Source organism: Antechinus flavipes, chromosome 3 (genome assembly GCF_016432865.1).
Source record: "Antechinus flavipes isolate AdamAnt ecotype Samford, QLD, Australia chromosome 3, AdamAnt_v2, whole genome shotgun sequence".
Lineage (NCBI taxonomy): Eukaryota > Metazoa > Chordata > Mammalia > Dasyuromorphia > Dasyuridae > Antechinus > Antechinus flavipes.
In genome coordinates, this window is record NC_067400.1 from 580,505,601 (window position 1) to 580,524,794 (window position 19,194).

General features: G+C 40.1%; 1 protein-coding gene across 1 annotated transcript in view; it reads left to right on the plus strand.

Annotated features, from left to right (window-relative positions):
* The window catches only part of IL22RA1 (interleukin 22 receptor subunit alpha 1), a 26,723-nt gene extending 8,356 nt beyond the window's left edge, over window positions 1-18,367 (plus strand). Inside the window, exons 3-7 of the mRNA XM_051988233.1 lie at window positions 96-280; window positions 914-1,089; window positions 3,320-3,458; window positions 9,651-9,772; window positions 11,734-18,367. Coding sequence (XP_051844193.1) covers window positions 96-280; window positions 914-1,089; window positions 3,320-3,458; window positions 9,651-9,772; window positions 11,734-12,612 — 1,501 coding nt within the window. The 3' untranslated portion in view covers window positions 12,613-18,367. The remainder of the gene's footprint in view (window positions 1-95; window positions 281-913; window positions 1,090-3,319; window positions 3,459-9,650; window positions 9,773-11,733) is intronic.
* The last annotated feature ends 827 nt before the right edge of the window (window positions 18,368-19,194 follow it).

Below are 19,194 nucleotides of genomic sequence, written 5' to 3' on the forward strand. Positions count from 1 at the left end.
TTCTTTGCTCCCTCATCATCACCCTCACAGGGAAAGGAAATCAGCTCAGAAGTTGAAGGGAACCCCTTTTCTTCCCTTCTTGGTCTACCTTCTAGGTACGGTGACTCAGAATGGAAAACCAAGGACGAGTGTCAGAACACAATCCTAACATCATGCAATCTGACCTATGAGATGAGAGACATTGAGGAGCAGTACTTTGCCAAGGTGATGGCCTTCAGCCAAGGCCATGGAGACATCGTGGAGTGGAGGCAGACGGCAAGGTTCAATGCCTGCCGAGACAGTAAGAACTCTTTCTGTCCAGGTGGCTGGGGGTAGGGTGGGCAGATGGGTTATCTAGGCTCCTCTGCACCTTGGATAGTGTCAGACTTTGAGGTAAGCAAGGGGGCCCTTTAGGGACCAATTACTCCAACAAGAAGCCCCCCAAGGTGATTTCTCCATCTAACCTAAATTTCTCCTAGCAGATTTTGGCTATTTTAAATTCTACTTCTCCTGACCTTTAAGTAACCCCCACTCCCATCTCTGGATCATGGATTTAGAACTGGGAGGGACCATTTGGTTCCTCTTCCACACTTTACAGATGAGGAAACTGAGGTCTGCAAAATTAATTGCTTTATCATAGGATCACAGACAGAGCAAAAGAGAGGACTTCAAAGATTAACCCTCTCATTTTATATGAAGCCTGGAGTCACACAGCTAGTAAGGGTCACAGACAAGATTTGAATTCCAGTCCTTCTGGGGCGCACTAACCACTGAGCCATACAAGTTTTCATAGGGTTTTCCTTCTCTGTGTCTCCAGCACCTAGCATAGGACTGGGCGGATGCCACAGTAGGTACTTATCATGACGGTGGAGCTTCATTGAAGAACTGGACCAATTATCTCTCTCTCTCTCTCCTCTTCCACCATTTGCACCAGCGCTCATTAAGCCACCACTGGTGACCTGCATCCCTAGTGTCCAGTCCGTAAAGCTCATCGTGCATCCTTCACCCACTGCTCTCTGGACCAGCGATGGCCATCAGCAAACTGTGGAAGAGATATTCCCAGAACTCTTCTATCGCCTTCAACTGCGCATCAACCAAACGTACCAAATGGTGAGCCCTAAGCCCACTCTGTCCCAGAAGAAGCTCCCTCCCTAATTCCTCAGAGAGAAGATATAATGAGGTTCTGACTTGATCAATGATATGTTAGCTCCTTAGAATTATGGACACCTGGAGCTGCAAGAGACTCCGGAGGGTCTTTAACCAGAGTCCAACCTGAGAAGGAATCCCTTCCCCAGCATCTCTGAGAAACCAGTCTCTGCTTGTAGACCTCCAGAATACAGCCCACTACCTTCTGAGGTAGCTTACTCTACTTGGGCACAACCTGGTTCATAACAGCATGGAGGAAACATCAACCAAATGGGTCTATACCTGGGTTCCTTCTATAGCTCTTGAGTTGTGTGTTCTCTGCCCAAGCTCACTGGGAAAAGACTCATAGAATCTTGAAGCTAGAGGGAATCTCAATCCAACTCTAGCATTGGACAGATAAGGAAACAGATCTATGGAGGGCAAGGGGATTAAATACCTATTTTGTGTCCAGTTGAGATCTATAGAGGGAGAGGAGAGCTAAGCATTTATTAAACACCTACTTTGTGTCAAACAGATCTATAGTGGGGGAGGAGAGATAAACATTTATTAAATACCTACTTTGTGTCAAATTGAGATCTATGGAGAAGGAGAAGAGACAAGCATTTATTAAACACTTTATTTCAGGCATTGTGCTAAGTGCTTTACAAATATTATCTCAATTTCTCACAACAACCCTGATAGGTGAGTGCTCTTCTTACCCTCATTTTATAGATGACTAAACTGAAACACAGAGGCAAAGTGACTTGCTCAAGTGACATAATTAGTAAGTGCCTAAGGTTGGATTTGAACTCACTTCTTCCTGCCTCCTAACCCAGAGCCACTAAGTGACTTGCTAATAATTCCCATGTAGTAAGTGGTAGAGATGGAGCTTGAATCTGCCTCCCTGACTCAGAGGCAAGGCTCTTTCTGCTATTTCTGCCTCTTTGGCACCCGTACTCTAGATCCCCCTCAAAACAGACAGTTGAAAGCTGATTCTAGACCTCTTTTGAAGTGAATGTGGGATTAAACAGATTGAGCTCTGGCCTGGCCCTGCAAAGGAGTTGAAAGAATTCTCCCCACTTTCTTCGAAGAGGTGGATGACATGGGTGTGGAATGCTACAAATACTCTCAGAAATCTCTTTTATTTATTTATTTTTGCTAGGGAAAGCTCACCAGTCAGAGGAAGGAGATCTGTTGTGGTTGTTGTAATCCTTTGTTCTCTAAGAGGACCATGACATCAGGGAGGAGATGCTATGACATGAACGGAAATGTTTATAAAGGAATAGGATATAAAATACAAAAAGCACCAAGATGGGTTGGGCTCTGCACAATGGCCAGTGTAAGAATGTCCTAGGATAATAGATTTAGAGCTGGAGTATTTTGAGATTAAGAGATTTGGCCAGGATCACACAGCTAATGCCCTTCACTTCAGCTTCAATTTCCTTCTCTGTAAACTGGGGATAATAATACTCTACTGCAGGCAGCAGCTGAGTGGCCCCATGGAGGAAGGTTTGAGTTCAAATCCAGCCTGATTTACTATCTAGCTGTGTCACCCTGGGCAAAGCACTTAATCTCTGTTCCTGAGTTTCCCCATTTATAAAATAGAGATAATAATAGCACCCACCTCCCAGGATGGCCATGAGGCTCAAGTAAGAAAGCAAAGTACTTTGTAAATCTTAAAGTGCCATCTAAATGCTAACTATTATTTGTATTGCCATTGTTATTATTATTGTTAATCTTTGTCTGCCTGAACTTTCTCATCTGTAAAATGGGAATAATAATAGTCCCAGGATGACCATGAGAATCAAATAAGAAAGTAAAGTGCTCTGCAAATCTTAAAGCACTATATAAGTGCTGACTATTCTTGTTATTGCTATTACTAATATTGTTGTTGTTATTTCTCCCCTCTGACACACTCTGTTTGATGATCCCAGCTAAGTTTCATGATCTTGGACTTGCAGACAAATCTGTAATATTATACTTTAGAGGATAAGTATTGATCTGCACTAATGAAGGGAGTTCCCTCAGTTGGAGTCCCTTACACCACAAAACCTCAAATCTACACTGAAAAAAAACCCACAAAGCAATAATGCAAAAACAACCTCAAGGAGATTTTTTAAAAATTATTTTGGGCCTATATATTAAAGCTTCGTGTAACCAGTGGTGGGTATCAGTAAGGTGAAATTCTCCCCTTTGATTTCTATTTGTAATGCAGCACTTTGAAGGGAAGAAAAAAGAGCATGAATTCTTTGGCCTGGCTCCAGACACAGAGTATGAGGGGGTCACCATGATTGTTATCCCCGCCCCTTTCAAGGAGAGTGCTCCCTACACATGCAGAGTGAGGACACTCATAGGTAAGTTTTGATGCTAATGAGTCCAATAGCAAATAACAGCTCCAAATTCAAGTATCCCTTCTTTCGCCTTATTTGTGCTATCCTTGGGCTATCTTGGGACTCAGGAAGACCTTGGGCTATCCTGTGACACAGGAAGACCTTGGGCTATCCTGGGACTCAGGGGCTATCCTGGATCTCAGAAATACCCGGAATCAAGTCTTGCCCATGATACATCATGCCTCCAGGCAGTCCACTGGAGTGACCATCTTGACTGATAAGTGGAATTTCCAAACTGGAATCCCAGGGATTGGTAATTTTGATCTGGAAAGGATCTCTGAGGTGAGCTGTCCAACTCTCATTTTCCAAATCATGAACTCAAAGCCGGTAGAGTTGAAATAATTTGTGAAGGATCACATAGGTAGTTAGAGTGACAGAACTGAGATTTGAACTCAGGTCCTCTGACATCAAATCAATATATATGGACTATACTACTTTGCATCTCCTACTATTATGAAATCCCAGATCTAGACCCCAAAAGAAAAATACAAGGAGTTTTCCAGGATGCTGGGATTAACAAGCATTTATTAAGCACAACAACAACTCAAAATAAAGTAATTTTACAAAGAAGAGATCACTCAGAACAAGGCTCCATTTAGGGGGTGCCATGAGGCAGAGGCCCATGCTAAGCTGGCCACTTCCCAAGTGATCCCACAGGGAAATTGGGTGAAAGTTTCATTCTGCTCTCTCTTTCACTGGATTTGGGGGGCAGTGGGATGGTCACTAAAAGAAAAAGTGGAAAAATGACCTCATTTCACAGGCTAAGGAAAAGAGTTAGATCTCAGAACTGGAACTGAAAAAGCTCAGAGACTATCCTGGCCAACCATTTTACAGATGCGGAAACTGAGACTAAACGGCTCAAAAGACTTGGCCAAGGTCACCCAAGTAGTAAGTGCCAGATTTGAATCCAGGACCCCTGACTTCAGAGTCAGAGCTAATATGAGAGCTGGGAAGGTCTTTCAAATCCAGGATGTCAGAGCTGGGAGGGCCCTTAGAACCCAGGAGATCAGAGCTGGGAGAGCCCTTAGAACCCAGGAGATCAGAGCTGGGAGGGCCCTTAGAACCCAGGAGGTCAGAGCTGGGAGGGCCCTTAGAACCCAGGAGGTCAGAGATGGGAGGGCCCTTAGAACCCAGGAGGTCAGGGCTGGAAGGGGCTTAGAAAAACAGGTCAGGCTCTCTCAGTTTACAGATAGTTGCCAAGGTAGTATTTTGAACTCTTGTGAGAGAGAAACATGAAAGCATGTTCCCAGTACACTCAGTTCTTCATTATCGGAGAGCTGATTAGCAGATAATTCCCGACAGCTGCTTAATCCCAGGCTTGTGTTCCTCCCTACTCTTCTGCACTTGTCTGAGTTTTCTCCTCCGGTAAGTGGAAGGGGAGGAACATTTGTTTTGTGATTAGCAGGCTTGGCACCCATTTGGGCAGGTAAAAGTGTCATTTCTGGATTTGGTATTTCCTGCTCTGTTTAATTACCTGTTTCCTCTCCATTCCTATGGAGAGCAGAAGTCCTAATCTCCCACAGGAGGGGCCAGATCATTCACCGGAGGTTTGCTGGGTCTTGGGTACAATGATCTTCAGACTACAACAGGGGGAAGACAGGGACTAGCAATGAGCTGTGTGAGCTCACATTCTGGATTGGGCATGTCCTGGCTTTTCAAGTACTTTTATAGCCAACAAATTTCTAGAAAAAGGCTAATTAAATCCATTACCTCTGCTTTCCTGCTTTCATAGTTCAGTGGGCAGAACTGAATTTAGTTCAACAAACATTTATTAAGCACCTACTGTGAGTCAGACATTGTGGTAGGTTCTAGAGGGACAAAGACAAAAGTAGAATGGCCTCTGCCTTCACGTGGTTTCGATTCTTATTGTTCAGGCATTTTTGACTCTTTGTGACTCCATTTGGGACTATCTCTTTAGAGCCAATATCACCTGTCCCACATGAGATACAGGGATCTCTTAGGATTCCCTGAGAAATAGGATTTTTTTTTCTTCTAAGAACCAGTTAGATGGAGCTGGTCTTAAGAGGCAGAAATGTTACAAAGTCTTATTAGCCAAGTACAAAATAGTGCCATGTTATCATGTGATTCCCATCACAGCATTATCAGCACTTAAAATGAGCTCTTCTGAGCCAAGGTCAATGTACAAAGAGGTATAATAGAGATAGAACCTTATCACTTAAATATTCCATCTTGGACATTTCATCTCAGTTTTTTCATTTAATATATTTTGATAGTGATGCCCGATGAATGAATGCATAAAAACTGTTTTTTTATTAGCAACATTCATTTTCTCCCTCCCCCTAACCTGTACCTAAGAAACCCCAAAAATATTTTTCTAACACATAGACATTGTCAAGAAAAACAAATTCCCATACTGAATGTGTCCCACAAGTAGATGATTCTTTTTATATTCTGAGTTCATCCCCTCTCTGTCAAGTGGGAAAACAGTCTTCATCTGTCCTCTGAGATTATGGTTAATTTTGCACTCAAAAGAGTTTGTAAGCCTTTCAAAATTGTTCATTTTCACTATGTTGTTGTATAAACTGATCTTTGCATCAGTTCATCCAAGTTTTCCCCATGTTTCTCTGAGATGATCTATTTTATCATTTCTTAGACCATCATAGTATATTCCATTATGTTTATGTATCACCATAGGTGGGCATTGTCTTAATTTCTAGGTCTTTGTCACCACAAAAAGAAATACTATAAATATCTTTATACATGTAGCACCTTTTGATTTCTTTGGTGATATAGCTGGAGCAAAGAATTGCACAGTTTAATGACTTTGGGGAATAGAATTCCACTAACAATGCATCAATGTGTCTGTTTTCCTACAGGCCCACCAGCATTTGTCATTTTTCTTGTCAGCTTTGCCAATCTGGTGGCTGTGAAGTCAGTCCTCAGAGTAATTTAATTTGCATTTCTCTAATTATTAGTGATTTGGAGAATTGTTTCATGTGACTATTCACAAGAAATCTATTCTTTCCTTGAGAACTTTGGCTATTTACCAACTGGGGAGTAACTCATTATAAACTCAAATAATTTTAAAATATATTTTGGAAAGAAATTCATATGGGAGAAACTTGTTACAAAGATTTTTCCCCCCTCCATTAACATTTTAAAAAATATTAACTTTAAAAAAATATATAGCCAAAATGCTACATTTTATTTATTTATAATAATATCAACAATGAAATGATTCAGGCCAGTTCCAATGATGTTGTGATAAAGAGAGCCATCTACATCCAGAGAGAGGACTGTGGGAACTGAGTGTGATTCACAACATAGCATTTTCACTCTTTTTGGTTTTGTTTGTTTGCATTTTGTTTTCTTTCTTGTTTTTTTTTTCCCTTTTTGATCTGATTTTTCTTGTGCAGCAAGATAATTATATAAATATGTATGCATATATTGGATTTAACATATATTTTTACTATTTTAACACATATTGGATTACTTGCCATCTAGGGGAGAGAGGAGAGGGGAGGGGAAAATTGGAATACAAAGTTTTGTGAGGATCAATATTGAAAAATTATCCATGCATATGTTTTGAAAATAAAAAGTTTTAATTTAAACAAAAAACCTGGAAAAAATTTTAAGGCATTTATTAAGTGCATACCATGTACAAAGTCCTAGGCAAAGCAATGGACATAGAATAGAAAAGCTGTCTAGAAGATTCTACTCTAATAGTGGGAGACCACCCATATAGGAGCTTTCAGCTGAAGGTTAGATGGACTGGTTCTATAGTCCTTAGGGTGCATTGGCAAAGCAAATGATAACTCTTCTTTAACGTCATTTCCATTGATACATGTGTAGGAACAATGGGTAGATGCCTCTCCAATTGGTAGCTCTACCTTGGTGTAAGTTGTACAATCAATCCCAGGAGAGTAGAAGCTTCTTGAAGGCAGACTATTTTTGGCTTTGCCTTTGTACTCTTTGTTCCATCTCCTCCCCCAGAAAGAGAGGTAGCGTAAACTCCACCCCAAACCTTCCTTAGCAGAGGGCTTTGAACTTTCTAGTTATCTTTTCATTTTTCCATCAGCCTTTCTACTTGATTTCTTTTTTCCCCCTATCTTTTCAACTTTCTTTTGTATATTGTCTTTCCTCTAAGAGACTGTAAGCTCCTTGAGGGCAGGAACTGTCTTTCTTCTTTGTATCTCTAGCTGTATCACAGCTGCTAATCACAGCGCTTAGTACACAGTCGATGCTTATTAAATATTTATCAAATTGAACTGAATAGAGAGTTGGCTTTGAAACTATCAAGACTTGGCTCTACATTGTGGAAATGTGGCCCTTTTCTTCTCACAGCTCTAGTAGCTCTCTAAAGCCATCTAAATTTCAGAGGCTGCAACCTGTATTGGTAAAAGGAACTTCCTCACCTAGAAGTACCCTTGAGTAACAAAACCAAAGGTTGATACCTTTAATATCCCCAATGCTTTTTATATAATAGTCTCTTTTCAAGGTGCATGTTGGATTAAATTGGATTGACCATTTAAGATTGGTATCTAGCTAGGTCTCAGATTTGCAGTCTCCATTTTATTCATTCTTCCAATAGGGTGCCACTGTGCAGAACTGGTTCATACTAATCAGATCCCCAAAAGGCTCATTTCTAACTTCATTCTCATTTCCATCCTTGTGGTCTCTCTATATATGTATTGTTCTCCTACTTCTACTTTTCCCACCTGGCTCTGTTTCAGCTTTCTCCCCAGATTTCCCCAAGTCCCTCATATTCATCATTTTTTGTGCAATCACACTTCAGCACAGTCATGGATCACAAAGTATTCAGCTTTTCCACAATCAGTGGGCAACCACATAGTTTCCAATGTTTTGCTACCACAAGAAAAAGTGTTGCCATAAATATGTTAGTATATACTGTACATGACTTTTATTTCTGTCTTTGGAATTCCTGGGGTACCTGCCCAATAGTGGGTCCAAGGAGGTCAAAGTGACAAATCATTAGTCATCCTGCTTATTTTTGTCTTTGTGACCTTTTATCCTTGACGTATCACACTTTCTACAATTTTAACTGATCTTATGCTGGATAACTCTTGTTGATGCTGGCAATTTCCTTCAGGGTCCCAGGAAGGAGTCTCTGAGTTCCCCTGTATATGTATTAAGCATATATGTATGTACATGTGCATGTTTGTATGTAAACATATAGATGACTTATAATCTCATCAGTCAGCCTCATCCTAATGTGCTGCACAATAATGTGTAAACTAGTCCCATTCACTAGGGTTCACTTTGGTTTGCTCCGGTTTCAGGTTTCGCTTTGGGGAGATTACCATGGAGAGGAGCTGGTCCTCTGTCTGTCAGATTAAGAAACCCCATTTTAACCATTTCTCCAGGAGTGAGGAGACTCCTTGAAACTATAAGCATATCAATCGATAGGAGGAATCATGATTAATGATTCACTTGATAATGATATACTTGGCTGACAAGTCCCAGATTCTGAATCCCTTTTGTCCCTTGAACTCATAGCCCTATATCCACTCATAAGCAGAAAATGTCAGATCTGGAAGGGGTTTCAGAATATAGAATAGCTGAGCTGGAAGGGCCCTTGGGAAATATAATGTCAGTATTAGAAGTAGCCATTTGAATATAAATTGTCAGGGCTGAGAGGGATTTTAGAAAATAAATTATTAAAGGTGGGAAGGGCCACTGAAACTCAGAATATAAAAACTGGAAGGACTCAGAATGTTAAAGCCACAGAATTGAAAGCATTTACACACACACACACACACACACACACACACACACACACACACACATATACTCTACCCTTATTTCTCGAAGGAAGGAAAGAAGGAAGGAAGGAAGGAAAGAAGGAAGGAAAGAAGAAAGAAAGAAAGAAAGAAAGAAGAAAGAAAGAAGAAAGAAGAAAGAAAGAAAGAAAGAGAAAGAAAGAAAGAAAGAAAGAAAGAAAGAAAGAAAGAAAGAAAGAAAGAAAGAAAGAAAGAAAGAAAGAAAGAAAGGAAAAGAAAGAAAAATAGGGAACAAGGAAGGGAGAGAGGGAGGGAGACAAGGCAAGGTAAGACAGGGGAGCAATAGGGGTTAGAGAAAGAAAGGATGAACTCAGGCATTTATAATCCCCAAATGGGAAGGGCCCTTGTACCCAGCTATTTACTTCCCTGTATCTGTCTTCCTTTCTTCACTCAGATCGGACATGGATGTATTCTTTCTCAGGGGTGTCCCTGTTCACCATGGGCTTCCTCATGGCTGTGCTTTGTTACCTGAGCTACAGATATATCAAGAAGCCTCCTAAGCAACCCAAGTCACTGGTGAGAGAGCCTGCCCTGGGAAATGAGGTGGGAGAATGGGGAAAGGTATCTCCAAGGGAAGGGCCTGCAGTTTATAGAAGGATGGGAGGACTCAAGGACCCCTCGGTTCTCCCTGGACTTGGAATATAGAATTTAAAAAACAAATCTAATTTGTCTTCTCAAGTAACCTAGAATCCAAATCTAACAAAGGGGACAAGTTCAGGAATTGTGTGTAGAAGTCAGTGAGGTAGGCAAGAATTGTATTGGGAATTAGAGAATATGGAAGAAGCTCAGAGCTGCTCAGTCTTGGATCCCTTCAGACAGCTCTCAAACAATGTGGTGTAGTCTGGCTAGTCTTACTCCACTCCCTAGTCCCTCCTACAATTTTCTGTATATACCAATTATCGAGCCAGTGCAGAATAGTGGGAAGGGCCATTTTCCAAGCATATGCTAATAGAGAATTGTCCAATCTGTAGTTAGACTTAAGTGCTTGATTATCCAACCTCAGTGCATCAACTCAAGAGTTTCAGCCCTTTACACTGGGTAATCCAGTGTTGGATCTGGAGTCTAAGATCTGATTTCAAGTTCCACCTTGGACACTTTCTGTAAAAAGGGAATAAGAATAGCATTTATTTGCCAGTGTTGCTGTGAAGATCAAATGAAATAAGACAAGTGAAATGCTCCACAAACCTTAAATTATTATCTATTCTAGTTATTATTATTATTATCATTATTACTAACAGTGAACAGACTAGTTTGACTAGAATAAAGACATGGGAAAAAATTTATATGATTTGATTAGGAAGGTAAATGGGAGTCATATTGTGGAAAGCTTTTAGTCGTAAGGTTGAAAAGTTTGCATTTTATTCTAGATCCAATAAGAAAATTTTTGAGTTAGAGGCTGAAATGCTCAAATAGTTTTGGGAGGATCAATTTGACAGATTATGAAGTTTGGGTTAGAGAAGGAGGAGAGGTATCAAAGGGAGCCCCATTAGGAGACTAATGAAGTAATGCAGATGAGAGGTGATGAAGGCTAAAATTAAAAGGGAGAGAATATCACAGTGGGAAAATAATTTCTTTTTTCTTGATCTCAAAAAATGGGAATAAAAGAATAATTGGTAATGACCAGTATTAAGCAGCAGAGTGTAGGACTGGGCCTTTACATAAAGCTTGGAGGTCTACAAGTCTTTTCCTATATTATCTCCAAAGCAGCATGACCTTCTCTAGGTTAGTCTTACTTCATCTTATTAGAATGTAAAGTTTTTGAGGACAGGGACCATCTTGCTTTCTGATTAGTATCTCCAACACTTAGGAAACTTCTTGAGACCTAATAAGGGCTTAATAACTGTTATTTCATTGTTCTAGTGCAGGTTGGATAGAGAACCTTACAACTTCAAATTCTGAAGTTCGGTACTTCCAGTATAGCTCTGGGGAGTATTGAATTAAGTCATTTCTGTAAAGCGGGTTCTGATAGTTAAAATACTAGAGGAATATTAACTCTTACCATCATTGATATCATCTTGGGGAGGAGGGGAAAAGGAGGGAGAAATTAGAGAGAGAGAGACCCTGAAGAGCTGTGACATATCTTGAAAATCTCCCAACTTCAGGTCAGTTCCCTCCCTCTCCACCCAATGTATCCCAGCATGCCTCAAGGAGCTGTGGATGAGCCCAAGAGCAGGTCAACACTGGGCACCTGGATCAGAGTCAGTGTGATGAAGTGGATAAAACACTGGATCTGGCATCAGGAAGACCTGGGCTTAAATGCCCCCTCTTCTACTGTATGAGCCTAGGCAAGTCCCTTTATTTCCTCAAGCCTTAGTTTCTTCCTTTGTAACATGAGGGTAGGGTTGGACTTCCCTTCCAGCTTTAATCTCTGTCCCTAAGATGCATCCCTGGAGAACCCCAAAGTCTAGACAATATCCTTTTGTAGAATTGATGGCCCATCCCACTAACTTTGTCCCAATGTTTTTGTTTCCCCACAGGATATCCAGAGAGTATTGACCTTTCAGCCACTGAGATTCATCCAAGAACATATCTTGATCCCAGTCATTGACTTCAGCAGTTCTGGGAGCCTGGTTCCCCCGACCCAATACTCCCAGGTAAAGATGCCTGGGGCCAGGGAGAACCTAGGAGTTCCACTACCACCTGGCCTACCTGAGATCACCTACCTTGGACAGAGCGAGATATCGATCCCTGTTCTCCTGGCTCACCAAGCACTTTCCCTACCTTCCTATGCCCCCCAGTCAGTCCCAGAGGTGGGACCCCCTTGTTATGCCCCCCAAGTGACTCCTGACATAGAGCCCCCAAACTATCCATCTTATCCATGGCCCCCATCTTATGGAGCCTGCATGGAAGACTCAGGAGGAGAAATATCTCCACAGCAGGATTTGAACCTCAGATGCTTCAGTGGGACCACAGGCCAATCTCATCCCAAGCAGACCTCAGATGGACCCTTGTTGTTAAATTCCCAGTCTGAGGAATTCCAGAAGATTTCCAGAGGAAAAGAGTTCTTCCATCACTCTCTAGAACTCCAGAGAGAACAGCCACCCAGCCCAGCTTTGCCCCTGGTTCACCCAAATGGTTCATTGGAGTCAGTAGCTTCAGGGTACTTAAGCAATCAAATCTCTTTACTTTCCTCAGTCCAGGTGGAAGACGAACCCTTTTCCTTCCCTTCTCCCATGCCTTCCCTCCACTTTCAGCCCAGGGAGCAGATTCAGGGAGCCTGGGGCCTGCTGGATTCTGTAGTGTGTCCCAAGGATGAACTTCCTCCTCCAGGACCTGAGGAGGACTGCTTAGCACGTTCTACAGAGCTTGATTTGCTCTTCAAAGATTTGGATCTCACAGTACAGTGGGAACCTTGAAGGAAGGTATGGGGACCAGCCCCCTCCTCATGTTTTAGCAGTCACTGCCATACGCCCCTACTGAGTTCAGACAGAGCCTCATGCTGATCAGCCTTTTCTAGAGGTCCTAGGAATCACGGCCCTCACCTTCAACAAATCCATGTTTATATTAGGGTAAACACAGTTTCTGTCCTCAAGGAGCCTGCAGTCAGAAAAAGAAAATATTATTTCTGCCCTCCCAGAATTGCAGTCCTGGGAGGGAAAATAGTTCTGCTTTCGAGACTATCCCCATCTGCCTTTGGGAAGCCCTTGGTCTGAAACAGAGGAACATTGTCATTACCCTTATGGGCTCTTCAATCTGAAAGGGGAGATAGCCCCTGCTTATGGGGATTCCCCATCTTAAAGGTGAGACATTTCCTACCTGCAGGGAGTCCCCAGTCTGAGGAAGGAGACAGGTCCTCCCAGAAGCCCCTGTCTAAGGAGATAGACACAGTGCCCACTTTCAGGGAACCTCCCAGGGATCTCCTTTCTTAGGAGGGCAGTACTCCACTTTCTTCAAAAAACCTCCAGAAGGAAGAGATGAAGCTCTTATTGTTAGGGACCTCTCTGTCAGGGAGAAGAGACAGAATTTGCCCTCAGGAGAGTCCCCAGCCTGAAAGAAGGAGACATGTCCTCCCTTGAACCCTAGTTTGAGGAGATAGAGACAGCCCTGACTTGAGAAACTTCATCCCCTTTACAGAAGAAGACCCTGTGGAGAAAAGTGTTTAGGGAAGAAGTTAATAAGACCCTATTTCCTAAAGAAGATGGACTCCATTTCTAAGCCACTAAGCCCCAGCTTTCCCATTTCAATGACCTTAGCAGCACCATCTCTAGGACAATTTTGATTCTGCTAATCATGGCCCCTCTCTCACTGACAATCACTTCCTTGCTCCTGGCTGCTGCAAATATACCCATTCTGCTGCATTCATTGCCCCTACAGCCTTTTCTAATAATCACTTCTCAGTCACTTGCACTTTAGCTTCTTGCCTACAATCCATCTCTTCACTTGTGCCCACTCTCTAAAATTACCAAATTTCTCTTATTTGCCAATTCCAGTCCTCAACTTTCTAAATGTCTCTGCAAAAACTAGTGACTATTCTCAATACTAGATACATTCTCCTCCCCTCCCCAGGCAAAAATTATCTTGTATTTACTTTCTTTATATTTTGCCCAAATTTATATGTGTACATGTGTTCTCCCTACTCGCAATCCCCATGTAAGCTTTCAGAGAGCAAAGACTGTTGCATTCTCTATTCCCAGTGCCTAGCACTGTGAACAATAGTAGGCATTTAAATGCTTATCAGTTTGGTGATTCCATCATGGGTCCAATTTTCATCTTTATGCAAATGACTCATTTTCTCTTCTGAAATCCAGGCCAGTAAACTGCCTTCTAGACATCTCCACCTAAGTATCCATTTCAGAGGTATCTCACAATAGACATGTTCAACAGAAATTACATTTCCCAACATCATTAACAACCCTCCAAACTTCCCAAATTTTATCCAGGGTTCCATTCTTCAGGGGCAGCTAGGTGGCCCAGTGGATAGAGTACCAGGTCTGGTTTCAGGAAGATCTGAATTCAAATCCAGCTTCAGACACTAGCTGTGTGACCCTACCCAAGTAAGTCACTTTATAACCCTTTTTTGCCTCGGTTTCCTTTCTGTAAAATGAGCTGGAAAAGGAAATGGCCAACCAGTCTAGTATGTCTGCCAAGAAAACCTCAAATGAGGTCAAGAAGAATTGGACATGGTTGAAAATAACTAAATAACAACAATACTCTTTCCAAAAATTTTAATTCACAATCCTGGAGTATCATTGCTCTTTCTTTCCCTCCTCCTTCCTACAGCTACTGAATAGGACAAGTCACCTATAAAATGAAAATAATAGACTAGATGACAAGTAGAAGGGGTTCCTTCTAGTCTTAAATCTGATGATTTCTTCTACTTGTTAATGACATCTTCTTAAAATTAATTTATATCACTTTCTATATATTTTATACTTACTTATTTAAATATGTGTTGTTTTGTATCCTACCCCCAGTAGAATATAAACTTCTTGAGGGCAGGTTTGTTTTTTTAATCTTAATATCTCTAGCATCTAGAACAATACCAGACTTTTTTATAGGTTCCTAATAAATCCTTGCAAAAAAAAAATTAAGGTTCTTTTGTTATCCTCATTGAGGAAAGCTAGAGTATGATCTGAGTCAGAAACACTTATCTTTCTGAATTCAAATCCAATATCAGGTTTTAAAACTATGTGATTTTGGCTGTCACCTAACTTTGTCTCAATTTCTTTATCCTTAAAATGAGCTGGAGAAGGAAATGGCAAAACACTCCAGTATCTTTACTAAGAAAACCCCAAATAGAGTCATAAAGAGTTGGACATGACTGAAACAATTCAACAACAACAAAAGGAACAATAACAGTACCTGTTTTGTAGGGTTATTGTAAAGATCAAATGAGATAATATATGTAAAACATTTTGCAAATCTTAAAGCACTATACAAATGCTAATAGCTATTAAGATAAATGCCAGAGCTGGGACTAGAATTATAGAATTAAAATATTTTATTGATGGAAGAGCCTTTGATAGGAGGGGCCAAGGATAATTCTGTGGCTTGGGATCTGGAACGAGGTTGGGGGAGACTTGCAAAAGTCCAGTTTTAGTTTACACCCTTTATCTCACAGAGGAAGAAACTAAGGTCCAGAAAAAAAACTGAAACTAAGGCCTCTTACTCCTTGCCTTTTCCTATTCCTTTCAATGAAGCATGGAGATTGCAAAGAAGGGAAATCATGAAGGAGTCAAGTATGAAAATGCTAGAGCTGCTGCTCACCTCCTTCCCTGCAAACAGCCTCACTAAATCCTTTCTAAATGTTGAAAAAGAGGATCAGACTCTCAGGACTGTGAAACCAGGTCAGTTTCCTCTTCCAAGGGACACAAGATAAGCTTCTCGCTACCAAGAAAAGCTGCTTGCTACCAAGAAAAGCTTCCTTTTATTCCCTCCCTCTGCTGCTGATGCACCTGTTGGCATCCTTATCAGCTTCTCATTAATATTTAACCATTATTTGGGGTCATTTGGTACTATTTTTTTCAGTAGTCAAGTGACAAATGGAAAGATTTCCCATGTATCCAGGTCTTTAAGGTAAAACTGCTCGATTATCCCCTAAAACTTCTGAGAGTAAATCAAGTCTGCTATTTAAGGATATTATTAGAAAAGAGACAGACACATGGGCTTTTGATCACTGAGGGCTCTTCCAATTCTAAGGCCTTTTGAAATTTTGAATCAGAGTGTATTAGAATATTAGAGCATAGGTTATTAGACTGAGAAAGAATCTTAGAAAATCACAGCTGGAAAGTACCTTAGAACAAACAGTGTCAGAGTCAAGAAAAGTCTTAGAACATGGAATGTCATAACTGGAAGGGTTGTTAAACACAAAATGTCAGAGCTAGAAAGGACCTTAGAACTTAGAATGATAATATTGGAAATGGTCTTAGTTGTAAGGAATTTTAGAACCTAGAATATTAGACTGGGAGGAATCTCAGAACAGGATATCAGAACTGGAAGAGCTCTGAGAACATAGAATGTCAAAGTTGGAAAGATTCTTAGAACCCAGAATATCACAGCTAGAAAGAATCTTAGAACAGAGAAAATCAAAGCTGGAAGGAGTCTTGGAACACAGAATATCAGAGAACACAGAATACAGAATATCAGAGAATATCAAAGAAACCTTAGGATGTAAACTCTCAGAGCTAAAAGGAACCTTAAGAACATAGAATTTCAGAGCTGGAATGGTCCTTGGAATACGGAATGTTAGACCTGGAGGGGTCATAGAACCCCAAATGTTAGAAACAGAAAAGATCTCAGAAACTATAATACTAGATCTAGGAGGAAACTTATAACTTAGAATAATAGAATTGGAAGTTTGGCAGTGTTTAGAGAACCTTAGAAATTATGAAGTTCAGTCTTCCATTTGAGATAGAATAACTAAATCCCAAACTGGTGAAAGCAACTTGCTTAAGGTCAGAATGCAACTTAGTCTACCTGTTTTGATTTTGTTGTTTGTCCTTCCTTCTCAAAAATGACCATGACCTTGTTCCATGCCAGAGAAACCTGCATCTTTTTTTCTATTTTATATTTTTGGTTGTACAAGTATATTAACTTTTGAAATACACATTTCTTTATGAATCATGTTGAGAGAAAAAAATCAGTACAAAAGGAAAATGCCACCGGAGACACAAAAACAGAAAAAAAAATGAATATAGCAGGTGTTGATTTACATTCAATATCCATAGTTCTCTTTCTGGATGCAGATGGCATTTTTTATCCAAAGTTTGTTGGCATTGCCTCAGATCACTGGATCACTGAGAAGAACGAAGTCTTTCATAGTTGATCATCATGCAATCTTGTTGTTACTGTATACAATATATTCCTGGTTCTGCTTGTTTCTCTTAGCATCAGTTCATGTAAATCCAGGCCTTTCTAAAATTAGCTTGTTCATCAATTTTTTATAGAACAATAACATTCCATTGCCTTCATATACCACAACTTGTTCAGCTGATGGGCATCTACTCTTTTTCCAGTTTTTCTTTATCACAAAAAAAAGAGCTGCTACAAACATTTTTGCACATGTGCTCCCTTTCTCTCCTTTATAAGATTTCCTTGGGATATAGATCCAGTAGTATTACTGCTGGTCAAAGAATATGTGCACAGTTTGATAGCCCTTTGGGCATAGTTCCAAATTGGTCTTCAGAATGGTTGAATCATTTCACAACTCCACCAACAATGCATTGGTGTTCCAGTTTTCCACATCCCCTCCAACATTCATCACTATATTTTCCTGTCATCTTAGCCAATATAAGAGGTGTATAGTGGTACCTCAGAGTTGTCTTAATTTGCATTTCTCTATAAATTTGACACAGTTCTTTATATATTTTACAACACATAACCTTTATCAGAAACAATCACTGTAAAAAAAATTTTTTTGCCAGCTTCGTACTTCCCTTTTAATCTTGCTTGTGTTAGTTTTGTTTGTGCAAAATTTTTTTAATTTAAACATAATCAAAGTTGTCCATTTTGAATTCCATAATGTATTCTAGCTCTTCTTTGGTCATAAATTCTTCCCTTCTCCAAAGATCTGATAGGTGGATTATCTCTTGCTCTCCTAATTTGCTTATGGTATCAACCTTTATGCCCAATCATGTATTCATTTTAACTTTATTTTGATATGGAGAGTGAGATAGAGGTCTATTCCAAGTTTTTGAGATTATTTTCCAGTTTTCCCAGCAATTTTTGTGAAATAGTGAGCTTTTATCCCAGAAACTGGAGTTTGGGAGTTTATCAAATATTATTTTACTATAATCACTGATTATCATGTTAAACTACATGAAACTAAGCCTTTGAACATAGTCTGATGGAATGAAACCACTCTCCAGCTCACTATAGATTGGAAAAACTTTAAGAAAATTTAGTATCATTGGAGTGAAAAGGGGTATTCAGTTCAGCTCAGACAGTCTGTAAGCCAGATCTTAATCCTAGCAAATCAGCAACTTAGACCTTCAGTCTTGGCTTAGTAGAGGAGCAGGCCTTGAGCAGCCTTCAGCTCCCCTCAGAAGGCAAATTTTTGGAAACCAGATTGTTTCCAAGAAAAAACAGACAAAGCTACCCCCTGCACACACAAGAGGCCCCTGTGCTCAAAACCAAGACTCAAAGCTGCATGGAAATCTTGAGATAGTGTCCCCTGTACCTTAAGAGCAGAGCTTGATCATAAAAGTTAAAAAAAAAAAAAAAGGAAATACAAAAAAGAAAAGGAAAGAAAGTGAGCAAGAAACAGAAATGAATCTTGATCATAGAAAGCTACTATAGTGACAGAGAAGACTAAAACACCAACTTAGATGAGAACAAAATGTCCAACAGAGAAAATCCCAAAGAGTGATATGAAGTGATCTCAAGCCCAAAGAGACTTATTGGAAGTGCTCATAAAAGACTTTAAAAGCCAAATAAAAGAGGTAACATATATATATATATATGAAAAGAAATGAGATATATGCAAAAGAGAGTCAACAGCTTGGAAAAGAAAGGCAATTCCTTAAAAAATACAATTGGCCAAATGCAAAAAAAAAAAAAATCCACTGAAGAAAACAATACTTTCAAAAGTAGAATTAATCAAATGGAAAAAGATACAAAACGAACAGAAGAAAATCACACATTAAAAACTAGAATGGGGCAAATTAGCAAAAGCTAATGACTCTATGAAATATCAAAAATCAATCAAACAAATTAAAAAGATTGAAAAAATGGAAGAAAATTTAAAATACCTCATTGGAAAAAACAGCCAAACTAGAAAATAGATCCAGGAGAGACAATTTAAAAATCACTGGGTTACCTGAAGGCTATGACCCCAAAAAAAACCTGGACACCATTCTTCAAGAGATCATCAAAGAAAACTGCCCTGATATACTAGAAACATAAGGGGAAATAGTTATTGAAAAAATTTATCCATCACCTCCAGAAAGAGATCTCACAAGAAAAAGTAGGAGAAAGAGGAAAGAAAATAGAGGGGCTGG